The sequence below is a fragment of the Dermacentor albipictus genome, chromosome 8, assembly GCF_038994185.2.
Source record: "Dermacentor albipictus isolate Rhodes 1998 colony chromosome 8, USDA_Dalb.pri_finalv2, whole genome shotgun sequence".
In the NCBI taxonomy this organism is placed as follows: domain Eukaryota; kingdom Metazoa; phylum Arthropoda; class Arachnida; order Ixodida; family Ixodidae; genus Dermacentor; species Dermacentor albipictus.
The window spans coordinates 45,464,035-45,476,559 of NC_091828.1; the positions used below are offsets into that span (position 1 = coordinate 45,464,035).

The 12,525-nt window shown below is 42.8% G+C and overlaps 1 protein-coding gene across 1 annotated transcript in view; it reads left to right on the top strand.

The window, feature by feature from the left end:
* Positions 1 to 12,525, top strand: part of LOC135909741 (cytochrome P450 3A6-like) — a 58,188-nt gene that overhangs the window by 11,186 nt on the left and 34,477 nt on the right. The window contains exons 3-7 of the mRNA XM_065441803.2: positions 2,881 to 2,980; positions 3,554 to 3,606; positions 5,456 to 5,552; positions 9,533 to 9,658; positions 12,205 to 12,442. Coding sequence (XP_065297875.1) covers positions 2,881 to 2,980; positions 3,554 to 3,606; positions 5,456 to 5,552; positions 9,533 to 9,658; positions 12,205 to 12,442 — 614 coding nt within the window. The remainder of the gene's footprint in view (positions 1 to 2,880; positions 2,981 to 3,553; positions 3,607 to 5,455; positions 5,553 to 9,532; positions 9,659 to 12,204; positions 12,443 to 12,525) is intronic.

Consider the following 12,525-nt stretch of genomic DNA (forward strand, 5'->3'; position numbering starts at 1 on the left):
GCAATGCAGAAGCGGTGATGTGCAAAATTCTTTTTCTCGGCGCCACATAGCGACAATGAAGCTTATGGTAAGATCACCTCACAACTACATGATATCTATGCCGATATGGCGATGAAGACCGTTACCCCTATGATAGAGTGATCTACTCGGAGGCATAAAAGAAAACACCTACATAATCAACAAAGCCGCATTAAGCGTTGCACAGCTATCGTATAAACAAAATTACATATGGTAAGCCTGACACGTGGAACACAAAGACGCTGCAGATATCCCGTACACGTAGCAATATCTCGCCGTCGTTTTTTTTTAAAGAAAGGTCGGCATCGGAAAGTTCGGCATCAGAGTTGTCTTCTGAATGCCATTCATGAATTGACGTATACCTACAAGACCCTTTCCTGCGCTGTGACCAATTGTACACCCCACCAGATTGCATCATATGCTCCGGAGACCCCGCTATCGGAATTCGTCTAAATTATTGAACACTAGGTAATGAGACAATACGTATACGACATGGCATTAATTCTCATGAAGCCCCGCTTTCCTATATATTGGACACCTGCTGGCGCCATCTATGCCGCATTGACGAAAACACATGGTTAATATTCCCGCCCAAGGAATTCCGAAATGGCGGAATTCTGCAGCGCCATGTTTTATGTCACCTGCCGGAGAAGTAAGCAGTTCCTCGTATTTTTACCCATCTTCAGGGCATTTATTTTATTTTATTTTATCGATCATACAACAGCAAACACGCAGGACACGAACTTTAAACTTTTCACTCGCTTTAATTTATCTACGCTTTCTTTGATTTCGCGTGTCCATTACGTTGGACGCTGGAACTCAACCCTATTATTTTGACAGCACTTTTGCAGAGGCCTTGTTATGAACAGCAGGTGAATTTGTTGGTATTTAGCTGTTTGTGGACGAAATTGTGTCTCTTTTTCATAACAAAGCTGTGTATAGCTAGACGACTCGCCCGTCCGTATATCGCCTTTACGCTAAAAGCTCCTGCGGCGCAATTCCGTGCACATGCGCGAAAGCAAGAGAAAGAGAAGCGCGCGATTGGCGGCGCTAGTGGAGTCGTCGTTGCTCTTCATCGCAGCCGAGCTCGCGCGCAGCAATTTCTCTCCGGTTTAGAAATAGCATGGAAGAAGGAAACTGAGGAGAAGCCCTACACCTTCCGCGCGCTAGGAGAAAAGTGTGGAGGAAGTGACGTAGTAGGTTCTCCTCTTTTTCGCTGATTTTTTATTTCTTTGCCGTAGCGGACATGCCTTTCGGGCCACAATGGCGACTCTGTTTTGGTTCTATGCGCTCACACGTGTTGCTCCGTAGGTTTCGTACCGTGGCAAAGGCGCCGTGCCGGCAGGTTTGCGTTGGTCTCCGTGTTTTGTTGCGATGCGTTATCTGGACTGTGTTCTCCCAGATGTTGCTGTGGCCACGTGGGACAGGAGGAACTAAAGTTCGTGAAATGAACGCGCATGCAATGCTGTACGCAATGTAACGCGCCACAGCAATGTCAACGGACGAAGGAATATCCGCGGGAAATATTGCCCTCTCTGGCGGAACCATGCTAACGTGCTAACGATTGTTTAGTACTGCTGCGGAGCGCGCGGGTCCGAGCAGCACGGTTGCGCGCAGCGCGGCGTGGTTTTGCGAGAAATGTAAACAAGAGAGGAGAGCTGGCCCGAGAGGCGGAGCAACGCCAACTTCCGGCTTCACTTTAGCTTCACAAAGAGTGACGTCAGGGCCTCTCCTGAGTTTCCTTCCTCCGTGAGAAATAGGTAGGCCACGCGCCATACGTACTCCTGAGGAGTAGACAGCTTTCGATCAGCAACACCGCGAGCGGAACCGGAAACGAGCTCGTCTACGCCATGCCGATGCTGTAACACCATGTGACTTCAGCCACACTTCCTCCAACGCATCTGTGCTGGCCGGGCTTCTCCTATGTTTTCCTTCCTCCATACGCATCCCTAATTAAAATTACTTTAAATTAAATCCAATTAAAATTAAATTAAATACGTATCCCTAGTTTAAATATTAGCACTGCAAAACAGAAGCATTTGGAAATTCATATTTTCACCGAACCATTAGGGAATGGAATGTACTTCCTGCTGCGGTGGTTGCCTGCGACACCATTGAATCGTTCTTAAAACTGCTTAAAGAAATTGTATAAATGTGCGGGCGACATCACTGCCCTCTTTTTCTTTTTTCTTTCCTTGTTTCTTTTTTTTCAGCCTGTCCTTTCTACGTAATTGAACGCACGTGCTTTCTGATGCGTTTGCCACTGCTACATATTTTTATGCACACTACTACATTATCTTTGTCTGATAGGATGCATGTTCCGAAATCGTTTGCCATGCTTTTTATACATATATTCTTGTAGTTTTGTTTTTTCTGTCTCTTAAGTGTTCAACTTAGCGCTAAGAGCAGTTCGCATTTTCTTCTTCTGGAATGTTTTACATTGTTAGCGGTAAATGCTACGTTTTCGAATGTAACACGCTGTTCACTTTTTCAAATTCAGTGCTATTTCATTTTGGTCACGCTGCGCACCTTGTACTCAATATATTGTTCGTCATGTATATAACCACTCCTGCTTAAGGCCTCTAATCAGAGGCTGGCAGTAATCCTGAAATAAATAAATAAATACATTTTTGTCCCGTTAATGCACTGTTTGCTTAGAATGATTTTATTTAGGAGCAGCACACTCTCTGTCCTTTTTTCTTGTAGACTAGCGCACTGATTTCTTGCACTTTACTATCTTTGCTGCAATATTAAAGAAGACCAAGTTTTCTTCTTTTTATGTATGCGCTAAGTTGAGTACCCTAAGCGCAACCTTGCTGTGAGCAAGTCAGATCGAGCGCACCTTGTCGTTTATTTCTACAGGCAGCGTCGTAAATGCTTCGACGCCTTCGATGGCACGGGAGTACCAACCGTGCCACTCCGGAGCCTCATCAGCGGCAATACGAATGAATTCTGGGAACCCGTAAGTACAACAGAAGTGCTAAGATTGTAAAACGCGCGCTTTTTGTGAAGGGTTTGTTCGACGCATCTGAAATGACATACACAAAACGCTTGTTTTCGATGGGTGTGATTATATTTTGTTCTGCTATTGCTCTATTAGCACAGTTTCATTGACATTATATTTGTTCCCATAAACTTTGTTCAAGTGGAATTACAGACGAGGTGAATACACTGAATAAGCACCAAAACACAGAAGTAAGCAATAGAACTATTTATGTAACAGTATTACGGGTGAGAAATGTGGAAGTTTTCCTTAGCAGCATTCTTCAATTATGATGCGCGTTCAAAAAATAAAGCTTGAATTGATGCTTAGCAACACGATTAAACTGCAACCGTGCATATAGGCTAGCTCCGTCGGTAGATCTGAAACTACCGCGACTGCTGTATTTACGGCACTATAACCAAACGTCATGAGCTTAAATACCTTGGCAATGACGCAAGAAAGGCGAGACATCCTAAACCGATTACGTTTTTTTTTCTTATTTGTCTTACGGTTGTACCAATTATGATTGCGTCGAACGCCTTGTTGTTCCAGACTGTCATCGAAAGGCTCGATGAATGGGTGAAACGATATGGCAACGTTTTTGGGTCAGTACCTTTTACAGTAATATGTGCTCACGTCAAGTGTAAATATGAGGAATGTTACATGCTTTACTTATGCACAGCTGCTTGCGTCGCTTCAGCAGGGAGGAACATTGCTTGAGCAATACAATCACTCTCTGTAAATCTAACGTCTGTGTAAGCTCCTTGATTTAAGGTGTCTACATGATTGTAACTGCACTCCATGCTTTGGGCTATGAGGCACGTCGCAAAATTCGAAGCTGTTAAAAATGGCAATACTTGTTCAGCAAGGAGGTGCAAGCATTGATGTGAAGGGATTACTTGACGGCCATAATCATGGGGGTGCAGTACCGTGAAACGAGCGTCTCTTGCTCCGTGTGCTGAACGAAAGATAGCTACTGCTGTACGTCGTCTCTAAAACATAGCGTCCATGACATGTTTCCGGGTTGCGCAATTGCTTGCGCTGCGTGAATTCAGCAAGAACTTAGCCTTTGACATCAGTTTTCCTACCCAGAGAGAGAGATAGAGAGAGAGAGATAGAGCCGTCCTTGTGATATTGATTTGGAGATCATCTAATAAATGTCCCGTTAATTGCGACGTTCTTTGTTTAATGGCGTCTTTGCGCGCAAGTGATACGCGCTCAAGTCTTTAGCTATTTGTGTGGAGAGTACGGATGATTTATCATGAGGTGCGGTGTGCAGTATTGGGGTTAGAATGGGAAACACGGTAAACAGAACGATGTGACCGCGGCTAAGTCAGCTGGAACCTATTTTGTCTTGGTGGAATCAGTCTAAAACTTGTTGAATGCCTTTTTGGTACGGGGGGGGGGGGGGGGGGATACCGATCAGTAGGCTTCTGAGCTCACGTGCCTCGCAATAGACGCAAGTGATATCACGGTTTGACCGCAGACCTTTATGACGATGACACTAAAATCTGGTGTTGTGCTACAAAAAAAAAGATTTCTTAACACGAATGGTGAATTATTGAATGTGTATCTTGTGTGTCAGCGTATCTATGTGAATAAATATAAGAAATTCTTGTACTCATAGTCCACTGCTACTCGCAAGATATTATCTGGAAGCACCTCCTATTATTGTTAGATCTCAAAAATTACAGCCCCATCGAGAGTGCGTACGGAGTGCATATAACACAGGCAAACAGGGTTTTAAAAATGAAAATACCGAGTCTCGCCTTTTAGGAGCCTCAAGGTGAAGAATCTAAAGGCAACGCAAAGAGACCTTGTTAAGAGCAACTCTTATTCGACGGACATAATGTCGTCCTTCCTTGCTGCAGTAGTGCTTGTTCTGGTATCCGGAATACACCAACCAACGCCACCACTCACAGTCTCTTTTGAGCGTAAATCATTGTAATGATTGTGCAGCACTGCTATTGCACAAGATCGTAGTGTTCGGCTTCCCCGACTCCCAAATGCACGCCGCTGCAGTCGCTTGAAATGAAATCCAAGTTGTGGCCAGGCGAGAATGAAGTTTTCCTTTCATGCGCTCTGTGACGATGGTGAAGCAGGTGATGACGCGATGAGCTGACGACAACAAAATTACGTCGCTGGCGAGAACCGCAGCCATAAGTGCGACGGAATAGACGGACAGACAGAATAAAACCAGTTTTGAGCATTAATTGCTATCGCAGGAAAAGAAAAAAAAACGAAGCTGTGTCGGTGGTGCAGAGGTTGCTGCCGTTCTGCTGTGGACAGAAATATTTGATGTCAGTATACTGTTCCTTGTGCTTATGACTCTGTTAAGCTTTTTTTTTTCAAGCTTCATGCATGCGGAGTAGTTTCGTTGCCATGCACAAATGTTTGTATTTTCGTAGTTTTTTTCGAACACCTAAACCATTGGTTCGTGAATGCGCTTCCCAGATTCTTCATTGGTGATACGCCATTCATGGTGGTCAAGGATCTGGACATGATAAACGAAATATTCATCAAGGAGGCAAACAATTTTTCAAGTCGTGGTGTAAGTAAAATATATGCTAATATCGAGGCACTTCGTCTTTTGACTTGCCATCAGCTTTAAGCCAGAAAATGCAGAAAAGGGAAATATGCTCGGTTAATTTCATTCGAATGAATCTAATGAGCATCTTTCTTTTTAATTCGCTAAACTGGGAAGCCACAATGCGTGTGACATAATTTTTTTATGCATGAAGTTTAGGAGATGTTGGGGCCCTAAATTCATGCGGCCTGCCTCTTTCCAAGCACAAATGCGTATATTGAAGGCCACAAGTATGAAAGAGTAGATAAGAGCACACTCAAAAGGTCATTTTATCTAAAGAAAGACAGGGAGAAAACATAGAAACATGAAGCGTAGTTATGCTACAACAATCAAGCAAGGCGCAAAAAATGCAGATAAGGTTCACACGAAGGCACATGAAGCCAGACATGTAGTGCTGTGGTGTAAAAAGTGACAGATGGAACTGAACATTAAAGAAACTCCCTATTTATCTATAACTCGCTAAAAACATAGGTCGGACTTCGAATACACGATTAATAACATACCACTCCCCCGAGTTCATGAGCATAAATTTCTTGGCTTGATCATTTCACATGACCTAATATGGGAATCGCATATTAACAGTATCATACCATCGGCTTTTAAACGGTTGTTCTTCCTCAGAAGAATACTTCGAGCTGTGCCGCTGGAATATAAACTGCTATCATACAACGCATTTATTCGCCCAGTTCTCGAATATGCCCAGTTGAAAAACACAACAGGAAATTTTACCAGTCTGTTGTATTTTGGGACGTTGTTTCTGTAGTTCTGTTGTCTGTAGTTCTGTTGTCTGTAGTTCTGTTGTCTGTAGTTCTGTTGTCTGTAGTTCTGTTGCGTGTAGTTCTGTTGCCTGTAGTTCTGTTGTCTGTAGTGTGACGTCCTGTAGTAGAAAGTTCTGTAGTTCTTGATCAATATTTAATTAAAAATTGACAGAGACGTCCGTAAGATTACGTAAATTTGTTAGCACAAAAAAGAAAAACATAAAAGTAAAAAAAAAATTAAAAAAAAAAAACGTCTTCGCCTAGGATTCGAACATGCGACCTCTCGATTCCTAGCCCGGCATCTTACCACTGCACCACCCCTGACATGCTCTTCGAGTGTACGTTTTGCCCATGTGAACAGTACGACGTGCTGATGCGCTGGTGTTTACATTTGCATTTTGAGAGCCAAGATCCGCTATCACTCCACCGCGTCAAGTGCCGCACCTCTAGAAGAGCAAGAGTGTTCGTACCATCGACAAGCACATAGTGCAGTGCTAGAACATCGATTTAGATGTACGATATCCATATTAAATAAGAAATTCAGAAATAGACAACGTTGACTTTTAGGGTTATTACTGCTAGTTTCGACAGTTGTCTCTCGTTCTTTACACTTTTGAGCGCGCATATAATTCGTGTGTTCAATGCAAAATAGCTACATAAACATTCGTGGATGAGAGTTCTTTCTGACAGCATACTGGCTTCTCACGGCAGCACTGTATCAGATTAATGAGACCCGAGCGAGACAGCTTTTCACGCAACTTTGTGGAACAACCGAAATCTTCTTTTCCGCTTCGCATAAGCTTGTGAAATATTCCTGGGAAATTAACTAATGTGTCACTGTAACAGCACATGTAAGTCCGCAGGCCTGTGTGCCACATCTTACCAAAAAAAAAAAAACGGATACGCAGCCATTCCCGCAGATGGTATGATTTTGATCAGCGGCCGATTTTGAGGAGGCCGGTAGGGCGTTGCTGGTGCCGCGTCGTCACGGCACAATTATAACTATTCGCCACGTCGACTTTAATACCGGTGTCGGTGCCATCGGTGTCAGCATTGCCGGCTTCAGAGAAGCGCGATTGAATACCGCGCAGGAGAAAAGTACAGTGTACACTACCGATGCAAAAACATACAATTTTAAAGGACCGCGACGGGAAGCGCTTCTGTTGTGACTTCGGAACTCTTGGCCGTCGCGACCGAATGTTTCTGCTGCGACGTCAGAATTGGTGTCGTAACGTCGGAGTCGCTGTCAGGATATAAAGCTGTTGTTCCGACTTCAGAACTCTTGTTGTCGCGACATAATGCTTCTGTTGCGAAATCAGAATTTCTGTCGTAACGTCAGAAATGTCTCCCAATTAAGAAATGTCAACAACTTCTGTCGTACAACAGAATTTCTGTAGTTGCGACAGGAATTCCTTTTGTCTTTTTCAACCGGGCACTACAGAAGCTTGTCGCATCACACAATTTCAGTGCACTTCTGTTGTCATCATTGGGTATATGTTGCGGCGATAGGTTTCCGTTGTGGAACAGTTCTCTGTAGTACAACAGAAGTTTGTCCATTACTTCAGGAACACTTCTGTTATGACAACTGGGGGCCTGTTGCAATGATAGGTTTCTGTCGTACAACAACATTTTTCTGTAGTACAACAGAAGTTGGTCGCATTACATCAGGAACACTTCTGTTGTGACAATTGGGGGCCTGTTGCCACAATAGGTTTCTGTAGTATTTCAACAGCTCTCTGTAGCACTACAGAAGTTTTTCGGGTTACTTCAGGAGTATTTCTGTTGGGACAACAGGGTGCCTGTAGTGATGACAAATTTTTCTGTAGTACTACAAAAATCTGTTGTAGAGCTTCAGCTTTCTGTTGTAACAACAGACATACGACAGACTGTACTTCTGTAGTAGCAACAACAAATGTCTGTTGTACATCAGAAAAGTCTGTCGCTCCATCAGGAATCTGTAGTTACTACAGAAAAATCCTGTTGTACAACAGAAATTTCTGTAGTTGCGACAGGAATTCCTGTTGTCTTTTTCAACTGGGTGGTAACACAATGAGGTTTCCCTATTCACAACAGCTTATTAACAAACTGGAAGGAGTGCAGGGAAAGGCAATTAGATTCATCTTTAACGAATACAATAGTGATTCGCCTACCCAACTGCTAAAAAAAAGCTTGTATTCCTACTCTGCGAAACCGCGCCAAACTATGAAGACTAGAATTATTGTTCAAATTAATACACAATCCCTTACGAATAAATACTTCGTTGTATATATCCCTAGTCGACACCAGACCTTCTCGCCAAAAGCATTCACTAACGCTTAAAGAATATGAATTTCGCACTACTGTTTTAGATATTCATTCTTTCCTCTTGCAATAAGAGAATGGAATAGCCTGGACCCCTGCATAACGACTAACACATCGTTGCCGAAATTTGTAACCCTTGTAGAAGAATTGTTCAGCAATTGTTAGATTATGCTAGCCGGAAATACCACACCACTCTTGTCGTTGTATAAGGTAAAATCTGTATAAACATTGTATTTGCCAATGCAATTTCACCCGTTTATGCCAAGTGCACTTTATCATTCATGTTTTATTTCCTGCCATATGTGTATATCTGCTTCGTGTCGATTGCAAATATCATCGTTGAAATGATCTAAACCTGTTTTTATCGCTATTTGTGCGTATATATGTCCAACATGTAAAAATTCCACTGGGATCGACAGTATCTAAAATAAAAAAACAAAGGCCGACGGAATTAAACAACAGTCATATACATTGCGCTCACAACACAGATAAATCCGCTACCTTCTATTTTCCGAGAAGTAACGGCCCCAAATAGCGCTACGGAGAGCAGCGCCCTTTTCGGATCAGCACCTGTTGCTTGAGATACTCAACAAATCACATGGCGCTAATGTTATGTATTTGGATTGCGGATCACATGAATTTATAACTGCTCACTACTTTAAACACCGTTGGCCGTGAATGTTTTCAGCGAACGTTGTTCGAAGGAATGCAATGTGCAACAAATGCTTTCTGCGCCAGTCACGAAGGCCGTCGCACGCGTCAGTATGACGTTTTATATATGTTGTTTCTGAGTATGAATTCAGTCTTCGCTTTTGTTATAGTATTTGTTTTTATATTTTTCTGGCAACATCTCCCAACACTGTGTATAAAATCTTTTCTTCTAAGCGCATGTTTCACATCTACGAGCAAGACCCGCTCTTCGAGAAGTACCTTATCTTCTCCAAAGGTTCTGTGTGGAAGCGTTCTCGAAACTGCATGTCGCAGTTCTTCACGTCGTCGAAGCTCAGAGCGGTAAGTGATCGCACGGGAGGAACGCTGATGAAGGGCTCTTAGGTGGCGTCAATACTACAGCTTACAGCTATGACCGCGAACAACCAAATTCGAAATAGAATCCGGCCTGGTTAGGCAATAACTGGACGCCACGAAAGGTTCGTTTTTAAACAGTGCCAGTTTGCCGTCCTGCCCCATACAAGTGTACTTATGTAATTGGATGACTTGGATGGATGGGGTTTTAGGTGCCAAAACCTCTATGCGACTATGGGGCACGCCGTAGTTGGGGACTCCGGAAATTTGGACCACCTGGGATTCTTTATAACGTTCACCTAAGCCTAAGTTCACGGATGTTTTCGCATTTCGCCCCGATCGAAGTGAGGCCGCTGTGGCCGGGATTTGATCCCGTAAATTCGCGCTTAGCAGCCCAACACCATAACTGTTAAGCAACCAAGGCATTCGACGGCTTGTAGAGCTGGTTGGCACCTCGTTATTTGTAAACAAGAGTGCTGGTACAACAAGACAGGGCGGGGCAACACAAATACAAGTCCTAATTTTCAGCGCTCTTATGGTATACGTCCTCTTTTTTTGTATATCGTTATCCCAGCCCGTTCGCCAATATATATACGTAGCAGGCTTTTAAATTTTCAGCAACAAATATAATCTCGTCAGAAAAGCGTTGTCGTATCCTGCATTGACATTTTGTGCATTCTGTTTAGAAAGGCAACAAAGTTACAGAAATGAGTTCTATTAAAGAGATAGCTCCTTTAGCATCCCTCAAAGTATAGAATTACCTTCTTTTTTTGTTATACGTATGGGTGGTTAGTACCCAGGTGTACAATTATTACTAAGTGTATTTCTTTGAGCGGTAACGAATGTTGTGGCGAAATTACCCATGAGCACATCTTCAACGTTGACCATTGTAGACACTTCGCGAACCTTCGTCTTGCTTTACGGGAAATATTTGGTACTTTTTGCACCATGCATAAAAACTCGGCCACCCAGGTTTGATTCCGTTTGGGTTGATTAATAGTGGAATATGTGCCATGCTATTTGTCTTAGTTTATTGCTGCTTGCACTCTGGACACAGGTTCTGGCTATAAACTGTTTTGCTTTTCGCTTCTTAGTATTAGTGTTCCTACCTACATATCTGAATTTTTCATGTTTCCGTATGTAAACGTTACGCACACACAAACATAACTTGTCATGTGCATTTTGAAGATTTCAGATTACCCCGAATCTGCTTTTCCTTCGTATACTTCAAAAACGCCAAAAACTTAGTGCCCAAATACAATTGCATCTCCAAAGTCCTAACTCAGTAATGAGAGCTTCTTAAAGGCCTCTCATTTAGAGAACACCACGCTGAACTTTGCGAAGACGAACCAAGAACAAAGTCGTATGAACAGGTTTTTTTTTTTTTTGTTCTCATATACTACGACCTTTGGCAAGACAACAACGTGCAGAATAAAGTGAACGTAGGGCGTGGTACAAATAATGTCCTAGTTTTATTAAAGCTAGTAGTTTAGCGGACAACATAATATAGTAAGAAAATATTGCTTTCGCAAGGTTGCTAAATGGGCTTTTGCTAAATGAGGCCAAATCGAGAACATTTTTTTGAAGGGGGTGGTTTCGGAAGTGGGCCTAAACTATTAGAGCCTATGTATTAGTCCAAAATTAACATATGTGTGCGTTGTCGGAAACACTGTAGTTCCGCTACATGGCACAAAAACAGCAATTAATTATGCGCGATGTAGTTTACGTCACATGAACAAGGACAATGAACACAGCTATGCAGCCTAACAACTGATGTACACAAAAGTCAGCTAGTTCTGCGGAAACGTTTTAAATTCAACATGAAGATTTCTAAATATCGCGCCTGTGTTAGCTCATTGCGAAGTTTCATGTTTCTGTAAGAAACAAGAAAAGTTTCATGAAAATTAACTAATCAAACACGTCATACTCATTCACAATCGTCAACGCCATACTTTGACAGGGCCAACTTGTTTATGTTTACTTTCTTATTACAGTTGTCGGCTGGAACATCTTACGCGAGAAATGTCCTTATTCCGTATGGTAAAACTGAAGCTCATAGTATATCATATTTGCTCTTCATTACTTCCGTTTGATGAATGTTTTACTTCCTCGTACTTTTTTTATGCATTGCCATATTTTGCCTTCTGTATCCCACCTATTCTGTGTTCGGCAAAACGTTTCTGTCTTATGTACATTGTTTGCCTTTGATGCTTATGCCTTTGTGCATACAGTACCTAATAAATAAGGAATTTAATATAATAAAGAAGTACACTAACGACAATTTTGGTTCCAGTGTTCAAATACCAATACATTGGTGAAAATTCCGCACGTACCAAGTTAAAAAAAAGATATATTTTGCATACCATGCGCATATGTTAGCCTGTATTTCTAAGACATTCTATAACTATTGTAGAGAAGAGGATTCCTAATGTTGCATTGTCGAATGATTACAAAGAAACGCTTTACAGAAAACACGCTTGTCGAGGCGCTAGCGCATTTAAATCGACGCGGGTACGCGCTCATTCACGCCCCAGGTGATGCCGTCCTTGCTGCACGCCCAGAAGCAGTTCGTCGATGTTCTGGGCGAGCACGCTGACCGCGGCGTTGACGTGGACATCAACAGCCTCTGCGAGCGCTTCACCTTCGACGTGATTGGCAAGGCAGCGTACGGCATCGACACGGGCGTGCAACGGAATCCTGACAACCCGTTGTTCAAGGGTGCCCTCGCCGTCCTCCCGAATTTGACTTCGGGCTTCTTTTACCACCTTGGCCGTGAGTGGAAACAATGAAGGGAACCAGAGAGCAAAATTCGAGTCACGTAAGCCATGCTCGAAAAAGCGAAACGGTACCAATTC